The sequence below is a fragment of the Nuphar pumila genome, chromosome 12, assembly GCF_984573655.1.
Source record: "Nuphar pumila chromosome 12, dmNupPumi1.hap1.1, whole genome shotgun sequence".
Taxonomy (NCBI): Eukaryota; Viridiplantae; Streptophyta; class Magnoliopsida; order Nymphaeales; family Nymphaeaceae; genus Nuphar; species Nuphar pumila.
Window position 1 is genome coordinate 97,848,884 of NC_143260.1, and position 27,556 is coordinate 97,876,439.

At 39.4% G+C, this 27,556-nt stretch overlaps 2 protein-coding genes across 2 annotated transcripts; one reads left to right on the forward strand and one right to left on the reverse strand.

Annotated features, from left to right (window-relative positions):
- Positions 1-7,410: 7,410 nt before the first annotated feature.
- Positions 7,411-13,774, forward strand: LOC149821266 (cation/H(+) antiporter 20-like). The gene is made up of 4 exons (XM_089982640.1): positions 7,411-7,599; positions 8,015-9,016; positions 9,744-10,305; positions 12,991-13,774. Exons 1-4 carry the CDS (start codon positions 7,420-7,422, stop codon positions 13,605-13,607), a joined length of 2,361 nt encoding a protein of 786 aa, XP_089838766.1. The 5' UTR covers positions 7,411-7,419; the 3' UTR covers positions 13,608-13,774.
- Positions 13,775-19,584: 5,810 nt separating this feature from the next.
- Positions 19,585-27,295, reverse strand: LOC149821267 (putative ADP-ribosylation factor GTPase-activating protein AGD6). The gene is made up of 3 exons (XM_089981692.1): positions 26,139-27,295; positions 22,852-22,941; positions 19,585-20,278 (listed from the first exon to the last, which is right to left on the reverse strand). The coding sequence occupies exons 1-3, from the start codon at positions 26,910-26,912 to the stop codon at positions 19,781-19,783; spliced, it is 1,362 nt and encodes a 453-aa protein (XP_089837818.1). The 5' UTR covers positions 26,913-27,295; the 3' UTR covers positions 19,585-19,780.
- Between the last annotated feature and the right edge of the window lie 261 nt (positions 27,296-27,556).

Genomic DNA, 27,556 nt, shown 5'->3' on the forward strand with positions numbered 1-27,556 from the left:
GCCGATATTGACTTGCATCCTTGTAGTGTCTAGTTCTCATATTCTAGTGACTATATATATATATAGAGAGAGAGAGAGAGAGGATATCGTCAAACTCAAAATCAGACTCTCATTATGAGGATCACCACTAAAGGGAGTAAACATATTAACAATGCATGATCAGCAATGTACACATGTTTAAAGTAGTGTCAAACTTTTTGTAAGTTTGACACTACGCCCCTCTAGAGAGAGAGAGAGAGAGAGAGTGTGGTGGTTGCCTACTACCTCAGCAAGACATGAGTGGACACATGCTCGTGCAATGCCCATCCCTTGTGTCATTAATTTTTTTTCCAAGATGCCTTTAGCGATAAAGGCTATTTTCATGACTTTTGAGCACATGTGCATTGCTGAGAAGGTGATAGTCATCTCTCTCTCTCTCTCTCTCTCTCTCTCTCTCTCTCTCTCTCTCTCTATATATATATATATATATATATATATATATATATATATATATATGAGATTCGCTAGAATATGAGAAGTACCATGTGAACTGGGCATTTCTAACACTTTTTTGCAAATCCAACTATATATGTGTTAGGCTGGTTAATTTGCTAGGAATTATATGTTGGATTGTGTATTTTTGATAAAAAAATAAAAAAAAAAATTGGATGCTTGAATATTTATGAAGATTATGAGCCATTAATTTTAAAATCTTAAAAAATCTTTTTTATGCATTATAATTGGATGATTCAAGAGCTAATCCTTATAAGACCACGCTTGTGCATCACATCCTTATAAAAATAATACAAAATCCATAAAAATTATGGTTCATATGATAGTTCTCATATCGAAAAATGATCGTACTATACGATCAAAATGATGCATTTTCTGAAATACCCTACACTTTTTTAAATCTACATGATGTCCAAATTTACAATTTTTGACATTAAAAGACTTTTTTACCCTTCACACAAGCAAATTTTTTCAAATTTGCACGATATATTGGTACACTCTTCGGGTATTGCAAACTCTCACTAAAAGGAAGATTGACATGTTTTTTTAGATGTTCACGTAACCAAACTTGCGAACTTTATGTAACCAAAACATGTCGTAACTTTGCAAGTATTTTACTAAATTCACATATATTATATGAAGTTCGCATGACCAAATATGCAAACTTTCTCTAATTAAAACCTCTCAAAACTTCACATACATAGTACAAAATTCACATAACCAAATATATAAACTTCCAGTAACTTAAACCTAAAAACTTCATAAATTTTCTACTAAATTTGCATATATAGTAGTTTTGTACATCAAACACGTGCATCTTCTCAGTTTCGCAACACTTATGTGAATTTTCTCTCCTAAAAATGTTGTATAATGCTTTGTATCTTCTCTGTTTCTCAACCTCCATGCGAAAGGGGTTGAAGACCACAAACAAAGCCCTAAAATGTGAACTGTCATGTTTTAAATATCAAAGAGTCATATTTAATGCATAGTATGAAGTTCACATAATTAAATTTGCAAACTTCTTGTAACTAAAATCTGTCAAAACTTTACAAATATTCTATTAAATTCATATACATAGTACGAAGTTTACATAGAATTATGAAGATCTCTTTAAAGTAATTGATCCTCAAAGAAATATACAAATATATGGCTATTTGCCTAAATTTTTTTAACATTTGTGTGCTTGCTGAATGATGTATATAATTGTTTTTGTTTATTTTGTTTATTTTTCTCGTTTGTTTCTCGAAATAACTCTAACCCTTTTCCTATAGAATTCTCAGTATTTTTTCTCTCCCTTGTGACACTTTTCATGAAAGTTATTTGTTGCATTCCAACGGGATTGTTGTATCTTTCACATAGACTTTCTAGGTTAGGTCAAAAGGTTAGTTTCATACAAACTATATATATTATTTTATTTTATTCCAAACTTTTTCCTTTGTTTGTAGGGATAAGCATTTATGATATCTCATGCATATTTGTGTTTGGTTTTTGTTGTGAATGTTTTTTTAATGTTTTTCTATATTTTATTTAATATTTGCCATTGAATTTACTGTTTATGGTTTACTATGTTTATGGTTTTTTATAGATATATATTTATTGATGTTGTAACATATTTATGTTTGTTCGTTTGTCTAATGTCTTGTCTTCTATGTGTATCTTCTGGATGCTCCTACTTGTACTCAGCTAGTGTTCATTTTTTGATATTTTTTTGTCGAAGTTTGATAGATATGACATATAAAAAAACTTCTTGTTTTTTTTTATTATTATTCTTTCTTGCCCTCACTCAAGGGACCTCTTCATCTTCTGGATGCTCTTACATGTACTCAGTTGTTACCCTTTTTATTTTTTATTTTTTATTTTTTCTTTCAAGTTTGATAAATCTGAAATAAAAAAGAAAATAAAAAAACCTTTTTTGGTTAGGCCTTTTTTATTTATTCTTCTTTTTTGTTTTTTTCTTGAATTCACACAGTTTTGGGATTTAAAGAGATGGATGGTTATGTTATTTTGGGATTTAATTGGTGAGAGTTATGCTGTTTTGGGCTTTAACTGAAGGGACAATAATTTTGGCTTAAAAGATGAGTATTTTTTTTTATATTTACACGGAGAAACCACCCTTAGGACCTGGGACCTAGCCATGCTGGCTCTGCCTGCCATACTTACGATCACTGTCCTGGCAACGTAAAACTCTGTGGGCTTATCCCTTGCCCTCGGAGAGTCGCTGCGCTTTGGCTTTCGAAATGAGAGTATTTTAGTAATTCTATTTTTGAAGGGAGAAAATCAGAGGCAGGAGAGGTGGTGCAATTATGGTAGAATCCAAATATGAAGACATTGGGCGCATGTTGACATTTGAATACCATTTATGTCAATGCATCTGAAAAGGGCCCAAATGGCAGTTGGATCTGAATATGGTAAGGGGTTTTTCTATCCATGTTTGGTTCCAATTCGACTGTAGTGAATCAAGTGGCACTCGAATCTACCTCTCCAACACTTTGAACAAGTTAGATATAGGTTTGATCCAATTGGGTTCCAGATCCCCATCCAACCACTAGCAAAGCCTTTTGGATCTTGGGGAGATTGGATCATATCCAGAAGATTAAACCATAGATTGATTGACCTCTCTAATAAACTATTTGGCTAAATTAACCACTCATGGACTTTGTGTCTGGCTTGTAAAGAGCTCATTGAAACTCTCTTTTACAGAGAAAGTTGGGGTTAGGCAGACCCCTACCATTTATACAACCATATACCATCGGGATTCAACTTGCAATGTCCCGACACAAGGTGACATGCACTAACTGCTCCTGCCAGGCAAGCTGAGTAGCTCATTCAAACTCTTGGAATATGCTTAGTAAGCCAAACACAAACTCCTCGGCTAGGCTCAACTCGTATAAACTCCTTAATTAATAATATATATATATAGAGAGAGAGAGAGAGAGCTGCGCAACCCTTAGCTATGCAACTACCAGCGAAATCATACTGGCTATCCATACGGCCAACACAAAAAACATGAAAAAATGCTGGAAAACAGCATTTTTTGCTTTTTTTAGGCTTTAGTGGCGCTCAAAAGCATCAGTAAAACACTTAAAGGACACATGACTTTTTTAAAAAGCATTTTAACGACGCTTTTGAGCACGCTAAAGCCTAAAAAGCGGGAAAAAAACTCATTTTTTAGCGAGTAGCAAGTTTTTTCACGTTTTTTGCGCTAGCTCTCTCTCTCTCTCTCTCTCTCTCTCTCTCTCTCTCTCTCTCTCTATATATATATATATATATATATATATATATATATATAGAGAGAGAGAGAGAGAGAGAGATAGATATAGATATATGGAGTGTAGATGGTTGAATTGTTTGGCTTTCAATATATACGTTTAGAGTTAAAATCCTATTGCTTACCGCATTGAAACAATGTATTTATTTTGTAAACGATAGTTTGAGCTTGGGTCAATATAGGTATGGTGACCACATTTTATTATTTTCAGTTTTGAAAATTGTATTTTTTTATAAACAAGCTAACTCAAACTCGATCGTTTAAGCACTAATGTGCAGTTCATTTTAGACGATTAACCAGCCTTACTCCACTGAGATTGGATAAAAGAAGAGTCTACACTTTGTCGTAGGCCAAATCTAGGCGAAGTGCTAGGCGGAGCGCTGTTCCCCTAGTTAGGGGTGTCAATCCGTAGGGTTTACCTGGACCCGACCCGGACCAAACATATAGGGTCCGGGTATGGTGATAAATAAAAAGACCCGATTATGACCTGGGTCTGGACCCAAAGGTCTGATTAATGAATGAATCAAGGTATAGTTTGTGAAATTTTATACCAGACCCGGGTCCGACCTGCAATTATTTTTCAATGTAAAAATGATAAAAGTAGTATTTTATAGTGTATGATCCGAATCTGGTTCATGTAGGTCTTATCGGGTCTAGGTATGGTTTCTCTTATAGTGGACCAGATTAGACCTGGGTCCAGACCCGATACTCTGAGTCCGAACTAAACCCCAGCCGTTAACACTCCTACCCCTAGTTGAATTAATCATTAAACCCCCAAAGAGGCGAGGCATTCATGGAACAGGTCTGTCTGTTGTAAATATCGAGCTCATTTTGGCCCATTAGTTAAATACCTGTCTGAAGAGTAGGGAAGCAAACGGTTCAGATTGGGGTCAGTATGGTCAATCCTAGATCCAACCAATTCGTTATTGGCTAAACAGATTCAGATTGGAATGATGAAAAACACATATCAAATCCATTTTTTTACATGCAATAGGATTGAATATCTTTCAAATCTGGATATCAGTTGCATTCAGTAGCTAAAAAACAAAACTACATCAGCATCCAGTTATAATCAGATAAAGCTTTGGCTTACTAAATCCACCTGAACAGAGTTGGATTCAGTTGAATATTGGATAAAATCCAATCCATTGACATCTCTAGTGAAAAGTTTCCTCTTCATTGAAGAACCTTCTTGCATGTATTGAGTCTGAATATTTGTTTTGATATTTTCATGGAGAAACCGCTCATAGGATTAGGGGTGTAAACGGGTCGGTTTAGTTTGGACCCAGGTGGAACCAGACCTGGCCCCGATTTTGGGGTATGGTATCAGGTGTGGACCTAAGTTTAATCGGACCCACCATAAAAGAATCCATACCGATACCCGATAAGAACCACATAAACCAGACCCAGATCATACTCGGTAAAACAATATCATTTTTACATTGAAAATTTATGGGTCTTAATCGTAACTCAGGTCAGGCCTGAGTTTGGTATAAAATTTCACAAATTATACTCAGTTCATGTATTAATCGGACCTTCGAGTCTGGACCTAGGGCTTAATCGGGTCTTCTTATTTATCACCATACCCGGACCCTATAGAGTTTGGTTAGGGTCAGGTCTGGGTAAACCTGACCCATTGACACCCCTACATAGGACCAGAGACCTGCGCTGACTCTGCCTGCTGTACTTATGGGTCACTGTCCAGGCAGCGTAAAACTTTGGAGGCTTACCCTTTGCCCCCAAGGCGTCACCACCCTTCAGCTTGCACAAAGGGTGGCATTCATGGGATTTGAACCTAAATGGCCCACCTAGCAGTCTAGGCCCCATCCCACTAAGCTATATATATATATATATATATATATATATATATATATATATATATATATATATATATATATATTGGTAGAATACAAAATGTGCAAATGACTCCGGCACCCTCACAAACCACCTCTAAGCCCATCAAAGTCAAAGGCATGTCAATCTCAAGCTAGTGGCAATCTCAAGCTATTTGATAGATGAACTCAAACATTGAAGAAAATTGAGTCTTGAAAGGCCACTTAAGGAAGGGTCAGCTATGAAAGTTTATGGTCCATGTGATCCTTGACTGCTTTTATATTTTTTGAGGCTTCCTTTTCATTATGGGCCTCTCTTTCTTGATCCAATTGAATATAAAGTAATTGGGAATCTCGTGAACCAAGATGGATCTTGATCTCAGAAGACATTGACACGGGTTTAATATGAGCCTTCTCTCGTAGTTTGGCCCTATGGATAAAATGCTTACTACCTAAAAGGGCACTTTACACTAACACTTGTAGACTTTTCATTAATGCTACCTACCTCCCTAGTTTTACTATCAGCCTCACATTTATCATTCATTTGTTAAATGCATGAATAAATATTGTTTTCATCTTGGATATAGGAATCAGACCTGTATTGTTTGGCTAACCATTCAGGTGAATTGGCCGATACTGATTCTCAAGTGAATCGGCTAAAAAAACAATTAAAAAATATTATGTGTCAATCAAAAGTTATTAAACTAATATTAAAAAATTAAATTTAAGTTATTTTTATATTTATTAAAAAGTAGTCAGGTCAGTATTGTATTGATTTTATGATGATAAGATGTTTATCTGTCGATTAGGCTGATATGCACCGATAACATTAGTTTTTTCCATTACCTACCACTTTTTATGTGCAAATTTTTCAATACCTCATGAAAACCATTTCACAGAAAAACTATTCAGACTGGATTTTTTTTTAAGAAATCTATGCTCATCGCTGTCAAAGCCCTTCCCTTCCATGGGAATGAAACAAATGGGTTAAGGCCAGTTTGTTGCAAGGGAAAATCATGCAATGTTGGATTTCCTATGAAATTCGTTCTCAGAGGGAAAGGTGTGAATGGGCTTTCACGCGAAAGATCGGAAAAGCTGGGCCGCCATTTTGAAAAGACTTCACAATATATGCAGCATCGCTGCATGGTGGGCATGCAGCAAGCTTCCTGACAGCCATCTGGCATTTCTCGAGATGGGTGTGGTGTCCATCTCCAAAAATGCTAGTCAGCGGTAGTGGAGCTGCATGCAGCATCGTTGCATAAAAGACGACCTCATATTATTTATAAACTTGTCCGGGAAAATTTTTTCTTTTGAAAAAGTTGGTCAGGAAAATATCCTTTACATTGTAGAGTACCATACTCTCTAGAAAAACTCGCAGTGCATTTGGATCAAGTTGTTTGGATGTGAAAACCTGATCCCTTTTTGAAATTCTAGACCATTGATTCTTGAAGCTTTAAAAAATATACTTAAAACAAGCAGTCACGATCTAAAACATGTTTCTGACTCAATAAACCTTGTAAATCATGTTCATAGAATTTAATAAAAAAATGAAGAGAATGTGAAAAAATAGGCCATTTTTCACTAGAGGGTACGGTACAGCCGAGTATAGCCAATAAATTTTCCAGTGTTATTGTTTGATTTGCTATTCTCAAGCATTTTGCAGTTTGAATAGAATGAAACTTCATACGGCAGTTAACTGCTCTTCCATGTCAACATCTCCCTTTTCATCATCACCACCATCCACCACCAATACCGCCACCACAATCTCCTCTTATAAATTCATAGTTTTTCCTATCATTTCAGAGAAAACACAAAAGAGAGAGAGAGATGGGGATCAATGTCACCTCTGTCCATACCTCATCCAATGGTGTATGGCAAGGTGATAACCCACTCCACTTCTCATTCCCTCTCCTCATTGTCCAAAGTATACTCGTCTTGTGTGTCACTCGATTTTTTGCTTTCCTGCTCAAACCTATGCGCCAGCCCAAAGTCATAGCAGAAATTCTGGTTAGTATTTATGATTTTTATTTTTTCGTTTATTACATGAAGAATCTGCACCTAGGATCAAGACCTTGCCGCCCTGGTCTTAGTCTGCCATACCAATGGTTATCATAAAAAAAACTTGGGGTAAGTGGAGACCTTCCTATCCACAGGATCAAGATCATGTGTACGACACCTTAGGGTCACTGGTTAGTACTTAATTTCTCCTGCTTACCTAAAATGGCTGTCTCATCACTTGAAATATGAGCAAGTTCTTGAACTCTAATTTTCCAAAAACTTGAAATGCCTTTCAGTTCATAAACATGGTCACAAAGTTGTTAAAGTTTATGAATTAGATTGCTCTTCATAAGTTTAAAGTGTATCAATATTGTTTACTGATGACCCTCTTTGTTGTTTGAATTTCTCTTTGCTTCTTTTTTAGGGAGGAATTGTATTAGGACCCTCTGCGCTAGGCCGCAACCATGCATATCTCAAGACTATATTCCCAACATGGAGCACCCCAACTCTTGAGACTATTGCCAACATTGGTCTCCTCTTCTTCCTCTTCCTTGTAGGCCTTGAGCTGGACCTGGCCTCGATTCGCCGGAGTGGACGGAAGGCGCTTGCCGTTGCTGCTGCCGGCATTTCCCTTCCTTTCATCCTCGGCATAGGCGTCGCCTACGTGCTCCGCCGTGCTGTATACCCGACTGTAGCCTTTGGACAGTTTGTCATCTTTATTGGAGTTGCACTCTCCATTACCGCCTTTCCTGTCTTGGCACGCATCCTTGCCGAGCTAAAGCTCCTAACCACAACTGTAGGCGAGACCGCCATGGCTGCAGCTGCCTTCAATGATGTCGCTGCATGGATCCTTCTCGCGCTCGCAGTCGCGCTCTCCGGCAACCACAAGTCACCAATTGTATCTATATGGATTCTCCTATCAGGCATGGCCTTTGTGGCACTCATGATGCTTGTCATGAAGCCATGCATGGAATGGATCTCAAACAGATCACCTAAGGACTCACCTGTTAGAGAGATCTACATAGGCCTCACACTCGCCGGCGTCTTCGCTGCTGGGTTTTGTACGGACCTAATCGGAATCCATGCCATATTTGGTGCATTTGTGTTTGGACTGACAGTGCCCAAGGATGGAGAGCTTGCAAGGATGCTGATAGAGAGGATAGAGGACTTTGTTGGTGGCCTGATGCTGCCTCTTTACTTTGCCTCTAGTGGTTTGAAGACTAATGTGGCTGCCATTCATGGAGGGAAGTCTTGGGCCTTGTTGGTGTTGGTGATAGCCACAGCCTGCACTGGGAAGATAGTTGGGACCTTTGTAGTTGCTGTGATCAACAAGGTTCCTGTGAGAGAGGCAGTCACTCTGGGTTTCCTGATGAATACCAAAGGGTTGGTAGAGCTCATAGTGTTGAATATTGGCAGAGAAAGAAGGGTAAATATTCCACTTTGGGTTGCTAACGATATGGAAGGAATGATTGATTAACATCCCTTTGTGTTTCAAAAACAAGCCATCAATTGGTCTGCTGCCATGTGGGGCAACATTTTTTTTATCTAATTTTGTGGTATTTATATTGTTAGCTCTTGAAGCAACACATGGAAGCAAGCAATGTGGTATTCTGGCTCAAGTTCTATCAATGGTCACCATATCCTTGGAAAAATAATAGTGATAAGGTGACAGAGAATAGAACATGGAAACCAGACCTGCATCTGCAGGGTGTCATATCAATAGGTGCTCTAGAATTTAACAAAAGATGGAGACGGTGGGAAAAAAGTTAGTGTACTTTTTCTAAAGGGCAGTAAACTTGTCATGGCTTGTTTTCCAAATCAAACAACTGGGTCATTAAAAAAAAATCAACTGAAAAAAATTGTTGGTGACAGCATTGTTTCACTCTAAGATCAAGCCATCATTCCTTGCCAACTAAAACTTTGGGGCAGCAGCTGCTTTTCCAATGTATCTTGCATACTAGCTTCAAAAGTTGTACATGCTCTTATGCAGTTGGCAGCTTGCTTTTAAATTGAATTGGTTTTCATGTATATATCATTGACCTAACAAATTTTGCTGCCACAAACTTTATCTCTCATCAAATTACATTGCACAAGTTTAGCTTGGTAATTTATTATATATCATTCTCAACATGAGACTTGGTGTTTACTCTCAGGTCTTGAATGATGAATCGTTTGCAATTTTAGTTGTGATGGCACTCTTCACTACTTTCATAACAACACCAGTGGTGATGGCACTCTATAGACCAGCCAGAAGATCAACTCCGTACAAACATAGGAAGATTGAGCGTGATGAACCAAGTAAAGATGACCAACTAAGGGTTATAGCATGTTTGTATGGCTCTCAAAACATACCCTCCATCATCACCATCATAGAGGCAACCAGAGGGGCCAAGCAATCCCCCATGAAGCTGTACATCATGCACCTTGAGGAGCTCTCTGAGAGATCCTCTTCCATCATGGCTGTCCTGAGAGCTCGAAAGAACGGCATCCCGTTTCGGAACCGGAATAGCCGCGAGACCGATGGGGTTGTCGTCGCCTTTGAAGCTTATGAGCAGTTAAGCCATGTCTCTGTGAGGGCCATGAGGGCAATCTCTTCTCTGTCTACAATGGATGAGGATATATGTGGAGTTGCTAGAGCCAAGCGGGCAAGTTTGATCATTCTTCCATTTCACAAGCAGCACAGGTCAAATGGAGTTTTTGAGTCACTAGGCCAAGGTAAGCTTCTTCCTTCTTTTTTTATGACAAGGAATCCTCGCATAAGCGAGGAAAACCCCAGGTGGGGCACAACTTCCCTGCCTTGCTTAGCCCACCTCTGAAAGCTAAGGATACACCTTGCAGCAGTGAGGTTTGATCTGGTGCCTTCTCAGCACCCTCACAACCAACCCCTGACCACGCGGCAACATGCAGTGGTTGAGCTTCTTTAAATACTATTTGTAGGGTATCTTACTTATAAGTGCTTAATGTATGGCAAATTTATGTTTAGCTGTCTCAAGTTTAAAATATTTAAGATAAATTGCTTGCTTTTTAAGAACTTTCTTAGGCAATTGCCTGAGTTTTTTTTTTTTACTTCTCTTAAAAAAAAGATAGTTTTCTTTTTTGAATAACCTTAGAAAACCACCACATTCACTTGCAAGCTCATTAGTGAAAGAACCCCTGGTCTTGCTTGCCCACCAGGGCCAGCTCAGCCTCATCAATCTAGGGTTGTAACTGGGTCCGGTATACCTAAACTGGATTGATGTCTTGAACCAATTAGACCCAAACCAACCTGATTTTTATAGCCCATGGGTTTAAAATCAGGTCTCAAATCTAGAACAATTTATGAAATGGGTCAGTTCTGGGTATGAAAAATGTAGGCCCAATTAAAACCGATTAGATTTAACCTGTTTTATACACGACCCTAACGGTTCCATGTAATTTATACCTGAACTGACCCATATCCAAAACCATTCCATTCTCGACCTGAGTCCGAACTCATCTTAGACCGACACCCAAACCAATCTTAACCTGAATATAATGCATATTAATTATGAGAAATTTAAATATAATTATCATTAATCAAATATAACTATCATTAATCCAATAGGGTTGCTTTTGTGGTAACTTTTCTAACTCTAAAAAGTTAAAAGCCCTAATGGAAACCCACTTATATTCGGCCTAATTGATACCTGAACTGAGTAGCCCATACAAGTCTACTATATTAGTAATATCTAGATCCAACCCCAACATGAATCAAATTAAGACCCAACCCATATAGGTCTATAATTTTCAGCCATACCCGAACCCAAATCCAGACCTGAATCATACCGAGTCAGGTTTGGGTCTATTGGTTACATCTGATTAAAAAATGGGTCAACTTAAGACCCAAACCGCTTTGCACTTGAATTATTAACCCATATGGGTCTCCAATTCTGGTCATGCCCAATCCTGAATCAAATTGGATTTGGATTGGATCTAAAGTTTAAACCCAATTCAAAAAGAGATCTAACAAGACCCAACCCGAACTCCGAATAGAACCGGACCCAATTACACCCCTATCGTATACATGGGTTTCAAACTCATGATGGCCCATCAGCTTGATTAAAAATGACAGTTTTAACCATTTTAACGATTCCTTTCTTTGAATTATTGAATGTCACTTTTATATCTCCCCTATTTTGTAGCTACATTTAAGGGCAGATGAGTAATTCATAAAGTAAAAGTAACATAAAGGTGGTTGATCGAGAAATTGTTTAGAAACTGAGGCAGTTTCTTTAAATATTTGAAACCTGAGGTCACTAAACATAAATCTATCATAGTTAGGTGCCTATCTGTAAATAAACCCCATTTTTTGCTTTACCAAAGAACATAAGTGGCCTAAAGTTTAGTGCTATGGTGTTAAACTAAAACCATGGCCTTTAGTGGTCAATGGGTCGGGTTTGGTTCGGGACCCAGATCTGATTTGAAGATGGTACTGGGTCCAGACTCGAGTTTAGTCTGACTCACAATAAGAGAAACCATACCCGGATCCTATAAGGATTATATGAATCAGACCTGGACAATACCTGGAAAAATTATATTTTTTGTCGTCTTTTACATTAAAAAATATAAATCATAGTCGAACTCAGGTCAGGCCCAGGTTTGGTCTGGTATAAAATTTCACAAACCATACCCGGCTCCATATATTAATCAGACCCTTCGGGTCCAACCTAGATTCTAATCAGACCTTATTTATCTCCAAACTGTGACCCTATAGGGTTTGGTATGGGTCAGGTCCGGGTCAAACCTGACCCATTGACACCGCTAATGACCTTGCTTGATGTGTCCTCATAGGTCATGGTTTTGTCTACAGTGGAACAGGTCCAGGTATATGGTTGAAGTTGATTGATCCTATACGTGCCCGGAGCATGACACTGACACCCATTTCCATCTAGCATGAGATGCTTGCTACCTTGCCTAGGTTCAAGCAGGGGGGCGTTGTCCTAACCCAGCTGCCACTTTTGGAATCAGGCTTAAGCCTTGGTACCATCCCAATACTTACAATGGCTGATCTTACACACAAAAAATGATACTTTCAAAATATCACTTATGTTGAAAATCTCATCTTTTTATGATGATATTAGCACAATAAAAACACTCTACAAGAGTTTTTATATTGTTCATATTTTATTTAAATCGTTATACACACCAATACTTTTTCAAGATTTTCTCAAAAAAAAAAAGAATTTTCATAGTATTGCGAGATTTTTCCTTGCCAATATTTTCCTGAGAACAAGATTCCTAATATAGTTTGTATTGGTGACTTTGTGATGCGTCGAGAGATTATTGTGAAAAAACAAGTATTTTACATAAAAATAAACAGATAAAAATTCAACTAACATACTTTTTTGTGTGCATTTGTATGAATACTATGTATACACAAAGACTGGAGGGCTGTGAACCAGAGAGTTCTTCAAGAAGCTCCATGCTCAGTTGCAATTCTGGTCGACCGTGGCCTTGGTCTTGCATCCCAGCTAACCCCTGAGAGCAATGACCACAATGTGTGCATGCTCTTTTTCGGCGGCCCCGACGATCGCGAGGCGCTAGCGCTTGCCGCTCGGATGGCCGAGCACCCTGGGCTCAAGCTCACTGTCATTCATATCATCTTCCAAAGAAGGCATAGTGGCACACTAATGGATCACAACCCGAAGCTCAAAAGTCCGGCCATCGCTAGAGAAGAAGCGGAATTGGACCAAGCAGTGCTCAATGAGCTCCGGGCGCAGAGTGAGTCATTGGTTTATGAAGAAAGGGTGGTGGAGGACATTGTGGGGAGTGTGCTTGCCATTGGAAAGAGTGGAAAATATGGGCTGATAGCGGTTGGCAAAGAGCAAGTTCCATTGTTGCAAGTGCTGGGATTAACTGACAGAGCAATGGATTGTGGGGAGTTGGGGCCAATTGGAGACATACTAGCTGCATCAAGCCTAGGCATTAGGGCTTCTGTGTTGGTTGTTCAGCAGTATAACACTGCAATTGCTAGTGCTGAAGAAGGTATAGCTGAATAAATAAATAAAGTAATTCACTTGGAGGAATTAGTCTACTTTGATGGGGTTGTAGGCAGTAGCAATATATAGTCTCATTCATATTATTAACTCAGTGTTGCTAATAACAATGTATTTGGCATGTGTAAAATCAATCAATACTATTTGTATAAGGAAATTGGCATCTTTTACTCAGTGCATGTGATGGCACTTCATTGGTAGCTTCACTTTAGGAATCATGTTAAAAGAGCCAACTGAATACTAGTATTTAAATGAATAATAACGATTCATTTCTTTTTTGAAAAAGAATAGAAACGATTCATTTCTCTTTAGCATAATTTGGACGTGTTTGGATTGTAAGAATAAAAACTTTTCTGAGAATTCTGTTCTTTTTGGAAAGATCTTGCTCGGGACTAGATGTAACAACATATCCAGAGTCAGACTTGGTGACCAAGAGCTGGTCTTTAGTGCACTCACATACAGGATAACTGTTTGTTACAGTGTACTATATGTAGAAGGTAGTGAAAAGAAAAAAAATCATGGTTTTCAACTTTTTGGTTTTTTTAACCTAACCTTACAAAATGTGATTTACATGGTTTGATTAGTGGAGAACATATTTTGGATCATGCAAGTCGTGTAGGTAGGCTTTGCAAGGACTTAAAAAAATGAACAGCTCACAATGCCATCCAAATTGACAAATCCAAGATTACTAACAAACAAATTGTGCTGAATGCATCTAGACAAAGCTTGCACCTATGGTTTTTAATTATATAATATGCTACAGTAGACCATCGAAAATGTATGCCCTACGTGTGTGTAGAGAGAGAGAGAGAGAGAGTAGAGTAGAGTGTAGGTGATTGCAATAAGTGCTTCATGGGGTTTTCAGGTTTTTTTTGTTTTTTTTTTTATCTTGACAGTACATATGTGATCTATGTACTTGATTTTATAAGGATCAGCTCTTGAAGCGTTTGATTCCGACAACACATGGGTGGGTTTTTATAAGATTTGAAAAATCAACAGTCCAAAATCTTTGTAAATTTTTTAGGCTCCAAATATCATTTTTTCGTCAAAAAATGCATGATCGAGGTGTGTATTCCTCATAAATCGATCATGCCTATTACATTTATGGAGTCGAAACTGCCAAAAAAACACCAGAAGGGCAGAAAACCCCATCAAGCACGTATCACAAGTACCTACGCTTTAGTATATATCTATATGGCTAGGGTTAATATTTGGTGTTGTTGAAGGCACAGAATTATATGGAAGATTTCTTTACATTAAATCCTATGGATGTTTTGTTTAGTGGAAAATGAATTTTGAATCATATGATTGCTACACATAAACAGGTTTTTTAAGGGCTACAAAAATTATTAGTCCACAATGTACTAAAATTGCAAAAAAACATATTTTTTGGATCAAAGTAGCATGATCCGAGGTTTGATCTTTAGCAAATAAACCGTTTGAAATACATCTATGTGGTCTGATTGAGTTGATAAAGCTTGAACATGTGATTTCCACCTCAAAAGTTCCATATAATTTTGTGCCTTCAATAGTACCAAAAATATAACCTGTTTTTTAAAGATATATATTTGATATTAACTACTATACATGTAAAATCTAGTTGTATATAGGTGCAAGTTGTATCAATTCAATCTCACCTCATAGATGTGTTAAAAATAGTTTGTTTGCTAGGGATTGAACTTTAGATCATCTTTTTCTGATGTAAGAATATGATTTTGAGTAATGAAATTTTTGGTACATTGGTGGCTGTTGATTTTTTAAGCCCCTAGAAAACCAAGTTACATGTTGCAAAAACATGACGCCGAAAATGCTTTCTACTAAAGAAACTATATACAACGCATTTATAAGTAGGGATGGCAGTGGGGCCGGGCGGGGGACAAGGTCTCCACCCCTGCCCCGCCTCAAAATTTTATCCTCCATCCCCGGTTCAAACGGGGATGAGGCGGGGCGGGCGGGGATATTGCGGGAAAAAGTGATCGGGGAGGCTGGGATGAGGCGGGGACGGGGCGGGGCGGAGAAAAGTGCACGTCCATCCCCACCTCCACCCCCGGATGGGGATGGATTTTAACCTTCGTCCCCGTCTCCATCCCCGTTTCATACCCTTCATCCCCGGTCCAAACGGGGCGGGGCCCCGCTTTCCCCCGGTCCACTGCCATCCCTATTTATAAGGTTAGATCTAACAAAAGATGAAGATTGTAAAAAAAACAGTGTTTTCTACTGGAGTACATGTACAAACTACTATAGCAAATTTGTATCCTTTTTTTTTAATTCATAATATAGTGCTAATAAATATGCTGCATGCTCTTTGTAGAATTATTTTGACGTCCTTGGAGGTACCAACTAGGGGTGGCAATCGGGTCGGGTTGGCGGGTCGGGTTGGCGGGTCAGCATACCTCAACCCGAACCCGACCCGTTTATTAAACGGGTCGGCTGTGGCAAACACGAACCCGACCCGTTTAATAAACGGGTAACCCGACACGACCCGCCAACCCATTTAATAAATGGGTTGGGTCGGGTAAACGGGTTTTCAGGTTCGCGGGTCAGGTTGGCAGGTCGGGTTGACGGGTTGACGGATCGGGTTGGCAGGTAGACAGGTTGGCGGGTCGGGTTGGCGGGTTGACCCACCCGCCTAACCCGTTTATTAAACGGGTCAGCCGGGTTGGCGGGTTGGCATACCCCCAACCTGAACCCGACCTGTTTAATAAACGGGTTACACGGGTCGACCCGTTTATTAAACGGGTTGACTTAAGCCCAACCCGAACCCGCCTAAGAGGCAGGTTGGCGGGTCGGGTTGGCGGGTCGTGTCAGAAATTGCCACCCCTAGTGCCAACCAGTACAAAGCAAACTGTGCTGAAAGCCTGAAAACCTCTCCAATAAATCAACAATTTAAGACCAAGCCACCTAGCATTTTCGTTATTTACGCTCAACTCCTACTTTTTTTTACTTTGTTTCAAAGACACGGTTGGCCTTTAAAAATCACTCGGTTAACCTCAATTCAACTCATCTTGTTGGTGCCTACAACAACTCGACCTTCCTGGTTAGGGTCATCTGTAGTTTTTACGACACCAGATGATCATCACAGTTTTTTTTTTCGACAGAGAAAGCTGGGGTTAGGCAGACCCCTACCATTTATACAACCACACCATTGGGATTCGAACTTGCAACGTCCCAAAACTAACTGCTCCTGCCAGACAAGAGGAGCCCCCGTTGGTAGATGATCACCACAGTTTGAAACCTACAGGGGGCAACCCTCACTGCGAGGTTGAAGCTGGTTGTAGTTCACAATGGGCAAAGGGAGACCTCAAGGATCTTACCAATTGGAGGCCTGCCAATATGTGATCGGTGATGAGGAGATTTTCCCTTAATCTAGCCTTCCCCCCCAAAAAAAAAAAACTCATGTTGTTGGCTTGTCAAACTAGATGGTGGGTAAACCAAGTCAACATTTTGAATTAGTGACTTGAATTAAGTTGGGTGAATTCAGTTTGACAATAGTAAGTTTATCCTAGTTTGAGTTAACACCATTGTCTAAACCCTAATTAGCAAACACGTCCATTAGGCCATATTTATACAAGGAAATTTGAAGAAAAGAGAAATTTCACATTATAGCTTTTCCTAATCTTTAGCATCACCCAGGTGCAACAGCACACCAAAAGTGTGACCTTATCTTCCCTCCTGCAGAAGTGGTAGATAAAATATAAGCATTAAAATGTGGCCATCGATGACTTTGGAATAAAACCTACTCCCTGAAAATGGAATTCTTACTTTTATGTAAGAATCGTTTTTCATTCATCCACTTTACTTGGATGACCTAATGACATTGTGCTCTTGGTGACAACTAATTAAGCATGGTTCCCTAGCCAGCTTCACGAACCCCATTTTGGAAAAATATTCATGTGGGGTAGATAGAAAGTAAAATAAAATAGATAATGTATGTGACTTTCGACTAGGGATGGCAGTGGACCCGGGCGGGGGGCGGGGGACAAGGTCTCCACCCCCGCCCCGTTTCAAAATCCGAACTTCCATCCCCACACGGGGATGGATTTTAACCTCCATCCCCGTTTCATGTCCTCCATCCCCGGTTCAAACAGGGGTGAGGCGGGGCGGGGCCCCATTTTCCCTTGGTCTATAGTCATCCTTTGAAGGATATGGAATGGGACCGGGTGGGACGTGGGAAAGTATAAGTCCATCCCCGCCTCCATCGCCGCACAAGGATAGATTTTAACCTTCATCCCCGTTTCATGCCCTTTATCCCCGGTCCAAACAGGGCGAGGCGGGGCCCCATTGTCCCCCCGGTCCACTGCCATCCCTACTTTCGACGTGCTCACATGTGTGCATGGGATCATGTGCATGTGTGTATATGCTTGGATGCACACATAAGATTGCATGTGCATGTAAGATCAATCCCATATCATTGACCATGTGTGAGAATGTATGCACATAAGACTGCATGTGCATGCGCTCGCAAGATGAAGTTCGTATCGATTGTCTCTAAGGCTGTCAATGGGTTGGGTTTGTATGGGGGTATTCGGCCCGACCCTGCCCCAATTTTCAGGTATGAGCATAAAAATTACTGACCCGGATAATATTTTGGCCAACCCGAACTGACCCCGGTAAGGTAACCAAGTTTCTCGAACTCAAACCTGACATTTTGTTATTTGTGCAGGTTCAGGTACACCCTGATGCCGGACCCATTGGCAGCCCTAATTGTTTCAATCTCTTAGGCGCAGTCAACATACTTTGTGTTTGGCGCATCCCCAATTAAACTATCAATCTTTAAACAAAACTCTCGGTTACATAAAGAAAATCTTCCAAGTTCTCTTTTCTCCCTTGAATTCACCACAGTGGATTCCCTTTTTATCTTCACTAAATAAATCATTTAGGATATATATATTGAAAAAACATGCTAAATAGGTTTTTCAGGGTTTTCCTGTTCTGTTTTTAAAATTTGACCATACAAATGTGATTTGTGTGTTTAATTTGATAGGAATCAGCTTTTGGAATGTAAGATTCCAACACAGGTAGGTTTTTAAAGAATCAATCGACCTTAGATCATATATTTTAAACGTAGAAATATAACTTTTTATATGTACAAAATTTGGCATATCATAGCAGTTGATTTTCAATCCCTCGAAATTCTGTCATTCCTTGGGCCAGCTTCTCAAATTGCCAACAACGCCAATAAAATAATCCAAACCATCATATTCATTTCAAAGTTCAATTATTGTTGCACACAGCACCTAAACACAATGTCAATGAAAAATTTTGTAACTTCGTAGTTCACTGTGGTTGGTTGGTGCATATGCACATATCCCTTGGAAGGAGGGAGGCAGCCACTAGATCGATTAGTGGAAACCCCACCGATAGCTTCGACCAAGAGATCCGGCACCCAAAACTCAAAGCCAATATCCATTCATCTCATTAGTTATACCAAAAGATGCCAATGTGATGCGGAGAGAAGGTGAATGGGATTTATTAGTGATTCAAAAAGATGGGAGTTAGAGGCATGAAATTGGCTAAGCATTTTCTCCGTAGCACAAGATGAACCAGAACGGTTTTCTTCCTGTTACCAGTTCTTCCTCTAGAGATTGAGGACAATCATTCAGATTGATGGGGTTAGCAATGGCATCGTACCGAAACCAAACAATAGACAATTTCTCAAGTTGGTTTTAGGCACCATCTTCTTTGCCTGTAAATTGTAATAACATTCACCAACGATTGGGACCACTTAGACAATGTGCCTCACAAAGGCCCAACTTGTTCCTAATTCACCTGAAGTAGGTTGGGTCAGAATCAACCGTATTCAATCTATCTAGTTTCAGACATATTTTGGTTCTGTTTCTCTGCGTCGTCAACAGTTTATTTTGGTATGAACATATTCATCTGTTCTGTGAGGTCAATGAAGTAATCCCTAGTGAGACCAAGGTGCTACTTGGGGAAGGCATGTAATGGCATAAAGAAAATCAATTAGTAGAATCTGTGAGGCATGGAAATTCCACACTATTCAAACAATATGTTTACACTGACGCATTACATTTCTGTTTATTAGCCGAATGGTTTCTCACCACCACATATATATATATATATATACCTGAAAATTTTATAGGAAAAGAGGATAATAAGAAAACTAAAGGACTCACCTTAACAGATCAAATCCCTAACATTGTTCTTGAAAAGAACTAATGGAAGCCACCACCTGTCCATGATGACCCAGAAGATGCCCCATTCATGCCAGAACTCTTAGTTGATCCGCAGTAGAAGCCATCATCATCTTTCACATCGTCCCACCCACCCCAGCTATCCCCGCCTTGGGAAACCTTTGGAGAAACTTCCTTTGTTGGTTTTTTTCTGCCCAAATCGTCCCAAGAATCAGACGACATACTGGAATGGTTGCTAGTATGTCCACCTGAATATCTGGTACCTTTGTTCTCCTGCTCAAATTGTTGATAGTATCCAGCATTTCCTTCACCATTTGTACCATTCTCATTTGAATGCCAACTATCGGAGTTCCAGCTGGAACTGATTCCACTCTCATTGGCATACGCCTCAACCTTCTGAGACGCCATTGCCATGACACCCTTCATGATTCCCCAGGTCCTCTGACCAATTTCAGATGTCTTAGATGCAACAACACTCACTGTTTCGTTAACCTTTTGATCATAGCCACCTTCTCTTACCTGTGAGAAACCACATAAAGCAGGCAAAGGGAGATTAATTTACCAGAACAATCAACGTTAGTACCAGAACTTCAACAGAAAGAAATTAAGAATGTCACAGATTAATACTACACAAAAAGTGAAACTGGATATATGTTAACTACATTAACAAAAAATTCAACAAGTTCCAGGAAGAAAAGCACCAGCACAGTGCATGAGGATAACATACAAAATGTGAGCTGAAGATGTTTTCCAAGTTCAGTAGCAGTTCAACAGTTCCATGTTGAATACTACTTTAATTGTTAAATTGTAGTGCAGGTATCATTCTAGATATTTCAAGTCAACCTCATACTTCTCAATTCTTCCAACTCAAAAATATCTTGAAACAGAAACCTTTAGCTTCAGAGCCAGCAATCCACCTCTGTGAACATCCAAGTGAAACTTTCCCGAATGAACAGAAACCTACATACTCAACCCAGGAATCTTGACCAGCAATCAGTTTACCATTAAGGAAACAAAAGAACAGCTCCTTTTTATAATTCATAACCATGCCAGAGCTCTTACCATTTGGTAACCGCTTCCAATGTGATAACATTTACTAGCACATCGTTTTAGAGTACAGGAACTCTTAACACTGTTGGTATAGGGATTGGTGAGAATTCAGGTTCAAAGTTAGTAGTGTTCACTGAACCAGTTTAATCTTGGGAGCTAAGAAGAGGATAAGGATTAATGCAGATGAGGGGTCAGAATATATATCGCTTGAAAGCATCTATGTAAAGATATTTAGATAACAAGTGGATAGCCATGATTTAAGTATTTTGAACATGAATATCTGAATGATAATCACAGGCACAAAGATATCTATGTAAATAAATAGATAACCGTAAATTATTTAAATGCATGCAGGCCTGAATATGTGCATGGAAGCAAGCAAGAAACCAGAAGCCTAGGGTCTGTTAACCCCAGCCAAACTGAGAAATTTCGAAACTTTCTGTTTCTTCATTTTGGGAGAGAGAGAGAGAGGTCTCACAGACCACCCTCATGAGCAAACTGCCCCACTCCCAACTCAATTGCATGGCTTTCATAAACTCAGACGACATGTCATCAAGGTAGTATATTTATCATCTTACATAACTTAAAAATCAATTATTGGTTAGATAAGCAAGATTGAAGGAGATTACAAGAGCAACAGTCCATATAACTGACAGGAGGGAGCTAAATTCAAGAGATTAATTTATCAAATAACCGACTTCCGTGCCAAGAGTTGTGTGTGTAATAAATATGTCATTCAAGGAAAAACTTTAAAGTACAAACCAAAACAACTACAATAGTACCCTTAATATCAATTAAAAACCTTAAAATACATCCGACCTTACAGCATCTATGACCAAAAGCATCCATAATTTTACCTGATCTAAGGGGGGGGAAGTTGTATTATTGAAGGGATCTTTTAAACCATCTTTCTAGGTCAATCAAAATGAGCTAATCATATTCAAATGCAACTAAAAAAATGTTATGTACAAGTTTTTTTTTGTGTGTGTGTGTGTCCTATGGCACAGTTGGTCTTCAAGTATACTGAAAGAATTGAATTCAGATCCAACTCCCTTTTCATCTTTGGCCACATAAGATATGGGGAAGGCCCCCATTGGATTTGAATGAGCAACTCCTCTTTTCTGTAACAATGTGGAGTTGAATGCATGCATAGAAAAGGGTAAAGTAGAAAAGTATAACCCAGGAAACCTCAAACAATGTTTTAAGCCAGCCTACAGCAATTTGAAAAGGTGCCTACTAGAACTAACCATAGTCACAAATACCGGTATCAGCTATATCTCGGTGAGGCTATTTCTCGTGATATTATCAGTTTGGTGATAGATCTCGGAAAAATCTCAGGACTTAAAAAATAACAAAAATAAGAAAAAATCATGTTTAGACAAAAAGTACATAAATAATAAAATAAAAAAGTAAAATATGTAAAAGAAAGAAGAAAAACATATTTAAAATGTAAAAACTAAATAAAAATTGAAACTAATTGATAATATCAAGATAATATCATGATAATATAGCGATAATATTATGATATATATAAATTTCCAATATTTTGAAAATATCACAATATTTTACCTTTAATATTGTTTTTCCATCATATCACGATACTATTGCGACATTTTCAAAATATCGCTGATATCTGTGACACAGCAGATTGATATTTTTGATGAGGGAGAGATTGCCATGCTGTAAAAGCCGCATTGAGAAACGTTGCAACCTATTTTTTTGTGCCACAAGTTATAGGGGACTTTTCCAAGAATCACCTTCACCTTGACAGAGAGAGAGGAGAAGGGCTAGTAAGCAACAAAATGAAACAAAAGATGCATGCCCCAATTCCAGTGCAACTCAAGTTGTCTGCTTATCAGAATTGGACTTATCATCACATATATCATTAGTATTTCATACTTGTATAAGAGTAAAACTCTTAAGAAACAAAGGAAATTAAGCTAGAAAGGAAAAAAATCTCATCTGCGTCACATATGTACGCATGATAGTGGGTAGAGAGAGAGAACCATACTGAATACAGTTAGGCTGCATTTGATCGTTACCTTAGAAGTCAGCTCCTTTGTGCCTGCTTGAACTACAGTGGCAGCAGACTGTGCAGCAGAAGCAGCAACCAATGATAATCGACCAATACCCTAAACAACAAGAGCAAATAAGATATATTGCTTGTTATGTATGGAATACTTTTCAAACATATTAAATTCTATTTCAAGTGCTAAGCAGGAGTGACTGGAATTTTATAAAGGGATATATATATATATACATATATATATACATATATATATATATATATATTACATTTGCAGTGGATAAAACCAAATAAAATGAAAATTAGCTCTATTCTCTACAGGGAACTCATAGTTACACAAGGTTAGTTTTCATTATTTATGCCTGAAATATGAGATAATAAGAGGGTCCTGGTTGGCGAGTCAGGCTACCTCCATATATTACATATTTCCTGGATATTGAGAACCCCTTCACACCTTCAACTTGGCACTCCAAACAGAACATGATCTGCCAGATGTATGGGCTAAGTATGTATGAACACAAAGCACGAATCTAAAGGAAAGTTTGATGCTGAATTTCAACAGGAAATCAAAAGGACAGCATCACATTCATGTATTAAAATTATGCCACGTAATTAGAAAGAAGAAAGGAATTATGATGAATATTGGTAGGACCACTCAAGGTTTTAAAACCCGTGACTCGGAACTCGACTCGTTCTTTATTGACTCGTGACTCGGCGGGTCAACTCGGTGACTCGGACCAGGTTTTGTTAACTTTTGATTTTAAAAGAAAAACAATATATAAATTGTCAGTCCATGGGAAAGATGTATTATTCAGTACAAGAGTGATTCATCACGCCAACACCTTCATAGCCCTTGGGAACTACATGATCCCAATGGCACTGGTATCCTGTGTGATTATGGATTGCAGTCACTTGGATCATGCAATATACAGAGAATGGCAGGTCGAGTTAAGAGATGCATTATTTTGGACAAACAAAGAACACATAATGGAGTTGGACAGATTTTCTGCACCATGCATCACCTTGAAAGAATTCAAACAGCTATTAGCAGCTCGAAAGAAGATAGAATAAAATTTTCAATGCCTAAGATTAGAGGTTAGGAAAAGTGAAATTGCTGCAGGCCTTAGATTCATGATGCCCAGCTCTTAAATAAAAAAGATTCCAATTAGACAAAGGGCAGAAACAGAGACAGATGATGTTGGTAAAATGGCTCAGAAGCTGCACCAAATGCTACAGACTGGGGAAAAGTATCACTGTATAAGATAAACTATCATTTACAAGAACATAAAGTGGAAAACTAGAAGTTGCCTTGGACTTCTAGTGGTCCACGAAAGGGTGGTGATGGGGCAATGTTAGTTATAGAGGCAGAGTTTTTTTATGAAGTTGTATCATCATGTATGTAAAGTAATATGTGATATTCAGATAAGGAATCCTTAGGTCCTAACTCTCCAATCTACATGTGTCTTGAAAGAAATCCCTGCTTTTAGATGCATAGAATTCTTTGTTGATTGGGTTTATAGACTAGAATGCTTTGTTGTTTGATTTATATACTATAACAGTTATTTGTTCAAAAAGATCTTTCCTGACAGTCCATGGGAAAGATGTATTATTCAGTACAAAAGTGAATATGTGTGTGTGAAATACCCAAAAAAACAAATTTCAAACATCCCAGAACTCGCCCGAGTCAGGCCGAGTCAGCAGCAGCCGAGTTTTCGCAGCCCGAGTTAAGCTTGCCGGGTTGACTCGCTGGAGGGCCGAGCCGAGTCACCAAGTTGACTCGGCGAGTTTTAAAACACTGGGACCACTTCATCAAGCAGATGCAACGTCGTAAAAAAGATAAAAAAGATGCAATAGCAAACTGGTGTCTTTCAGCCAAAACTACAGACATGCAATGGATCATGGCAATATTCAGTACACCACATGCTCAAGCAGATGCAATGCTTATTCACAACTTTATTATTGGTAGATATGTTTGGAAGCAGATGCAGTTAATTCACCAAGGAAGTCATACAAAGGCTTATAACCCACATGAATTTTGAAAGAAAAAATATGCAGATGGTTCACAATCGCACCCCTTGTTTGGATCACTTTATAAATTGATCCTTGCCATTTCTGCTTATTTTAAATAGCAAGTTTTGTTGTTTGGAACTTTTACTTTTTGTAATGACTTTTTATAAATTTCACCCTTTTTCAGAAAATTGGGGGACCTACTTTTTTTTACAACGCATTTACTTCTATTCCACCCCAATCATCCCCATCACCACCACCACTTCTCAGACATCACCATCACCACCACCACTTCACCATTACCACCACTACCATTACAATCACCACCATTACTAGCATCACCATTGCAATCACCACCATTACTATCACCATTGCCATTACCACCATCATCACTACTATCATTACCACCACCACCATCACCATTGCCACCACCTTCATCTACCATCACAATCACCATTACCACCATCACTATCATCATAACACCACCACCACTACTACCATTGCCATCATCACCATTCCCACCACCACTGCCATCACCACCATCATCTATGATCACCATTGTCACCACTACCCACTAATCTTTTTTTTCATTGTAATTTAAACAGTTGGTGATCAAAACATTCACATAATTAAAAGTAAAGGTAAGATTCTTCTTTATAAACTGTGCTTAAATTTACCCCTTATTTGGATCACTTTATAAACTGCTCCTTGCTATTTATACTTGTTTTAAATAGCAATTTTTGGTGTTTGGATCATTTAATTTTGCTTTTTTAATGATATTTTATAAATTTCACCTTTTTCAAAAATAAGGGGAGACCTACTTATTTTTTCGTAAGTGCATATTTTCTTCCATTGCACCCCCATCACCATTACTACCATCATCACCACCACCATTTCTCCACCGTCACCATCATCACTTCTACACCACCACCATTACCATTGCAACTACCATCATCACCATTGCAACCACCACCACAGGGATCCTTTCCTCCCATTAGACAAAGTGATCAAAATGAGAAGCACTAAAAAAGAGTTCTCCAAGAGTCTGAACATCACTTACAATTTTGTAACCAGAAAAAATGTTTAGAAACTATCCATAGATGCAAACCCGTTAAATCAAACAAATGTTCTTCCTCATTTTGAAGAAAGAACATACCTCATACGATCATTTCTAAATCTACCACTACTACATAATTAAAAGAATTCATACAAAAAGCCACACAAGATACAAGATACCAACCAAAATCGCCCGAAAAAATCAAAATCAAATAGATCTACGGATCTGATCATCCTTACCTGAGAAACTACAGAAACGGTATCCCGGAAGACATCACCCTGAGGATTACTCCTCTGAGGCGCTGCACCTGGCGACGATCCAAACCCGACATACTTACCCCCCTGCGAAGGTGGAATACCCTCCGGCCTCCCATCATTCTCCGCCATCTTCCTGGCGAAGAAGGTCTCCTTGTTCGCAGCGGAGGCCTCCAGCTGCGTCCGCGTATAAATATCGTCGGACGATCTGGAGCGCGCGGGGCCTCCTCTCGCCCCGCTGCCCCTGAAGTCATCAACCGAGTGGTTCCTCCTCATATCCACCGGCTCCCTGCGATCATCCTCATTGTCCCAGCTATCCCACCCACCGTTCTGCGCGGCCCTCGCCGGCTTCGGCCTTAGCGGCGGCTTCCCCATCTCCTTCACCACCGGCGGGTCCGTCCACGGCTTCCCCTCGGAGATCGCCTGGATCCGGTTGCGATAGATCGCGGCCGCCCGCGAATTGTATTTGGAGACGATGTCGGTCTCCTTGGCGATCCCGTACTGCGCGAAGAACGCGTTGAGCCTGTCGTTCCCGCCGGCTTCCATCTTCCTCAGCTGGATCTCTGACCACGAGTCCATCGTGACGGAGCGGACGAAACTGATGTGCACGCCGAGGCCGCGGTGCTTGCCGGAGCACTCGAGGCACATGAAAATCCCGTACGAGACGGAGGCCCATTGAGGGTTCTTCTGCGAGCAGTCGACGCAGTCCTTGTTGCCCGGCTGAGCTTGAAGATCCCTCAGCCTTCTCGACGCCGCCATCGGAAACAAATTCCAGGAACACCAAAGATCTCCACCCTCGAAGGAGGACTCAACGAATAAAAAAAAGCGAAAGAAACCCAAGAGTTTTTAGGATAAATTGAGAATAGGGGAGGTCGAATTGATTCAAAATGTCAAGAAAAAACGAGATCCCGGTCGGTAAAGATCGGGAAGCAAAGAAATGAGGAAAAAGAAAGAAGGGGAAACCTTCGATTTGTGGGGGGGGAATGGGATTTTTCTGGACGAGTTAGGGCAAGAGAGGGATCGGATTTTAGGGTTTTCCGTGGGTGGGAGCGGAGGGAATGGGGGAAAGGGAGAGAGAGAAAGGAGGGAAGGGGAGGAAGCGAAAAGTGCTCTCTCTCTCTCTCTCTCTCTCCTCTTTCTGCAATATGGGGTTGAACGGATCCATAAATACGAGGGCGGACCGGACCCGTTTGGATTTTTGCGCCACAATTCGCGGGTTCATTTTGGTTTGTGAGGGCAAGAAAATGGATTCCTTTTCTGGCCTCGCCTGTTTTTTTAAAAAAAAATTTTGTTAACGCGTTAAAAAATGAGTCCGGTAAAAGCATTCAGGGTGGGAAAAAGGGAAAATGCTTTCCCATTTTGCAATTTTTTTCCACCAGAGAAGGGCAAAAATGGAGAGGCAT

What these genes read in the sequence shown, in the direction of transcription:
- LOC149821266 (XM_089982640.1), top strand. Translation starts at nt 7,420, where the DNA reads ATGGGGATCAATGTCACCTCTGTCCATACCTCATCCAATGGTGTATGG. An exon ending in AAGTCATAGCAGAAATTCTG is followed by an intron (nt 7,600 to 8,014) that starts GTTAGTATTTAT and finishes CTTCTTTTTTAG; the next exon opens with GGAGGAATTGTATTAGGACC. An exon ending in TTTTGAGTCACTAGGCCAAG is followed by an intron (nt 10,306 to 12,990) that starts GTAAGCTTCTTC and finishes GTATACACAAAG; the next exon opens with ACTGGAGGGCTGTGAACCAG.
- LOC149821267 (XM_089981692.1), bottom strand. Translation starts at nt 26,912, where the DNA reads ATGGCGGCGTCGAGAAGGCTGAGGGATCTTCAAGCTCAGCCGGGCAAC. An exon ending in CCGTTTCTGTAGTTTCTCAG is followed by an intron (nt 22,942 to 26,138) that starts GTAAGGATGATC and finishes CTTGTTGTTTAG; the next exon opens with GGTATTGGTCGATTATCATT. An exon ending in CAAAGGAGCTGACTTCTAAG is followed by an intron (nt 20,279 to 22,851) that starts GTAACGATCAAA and finishes GGTTTCTCACAG; the next exon opens with GTAAGAGAAGGTGGCTATGA.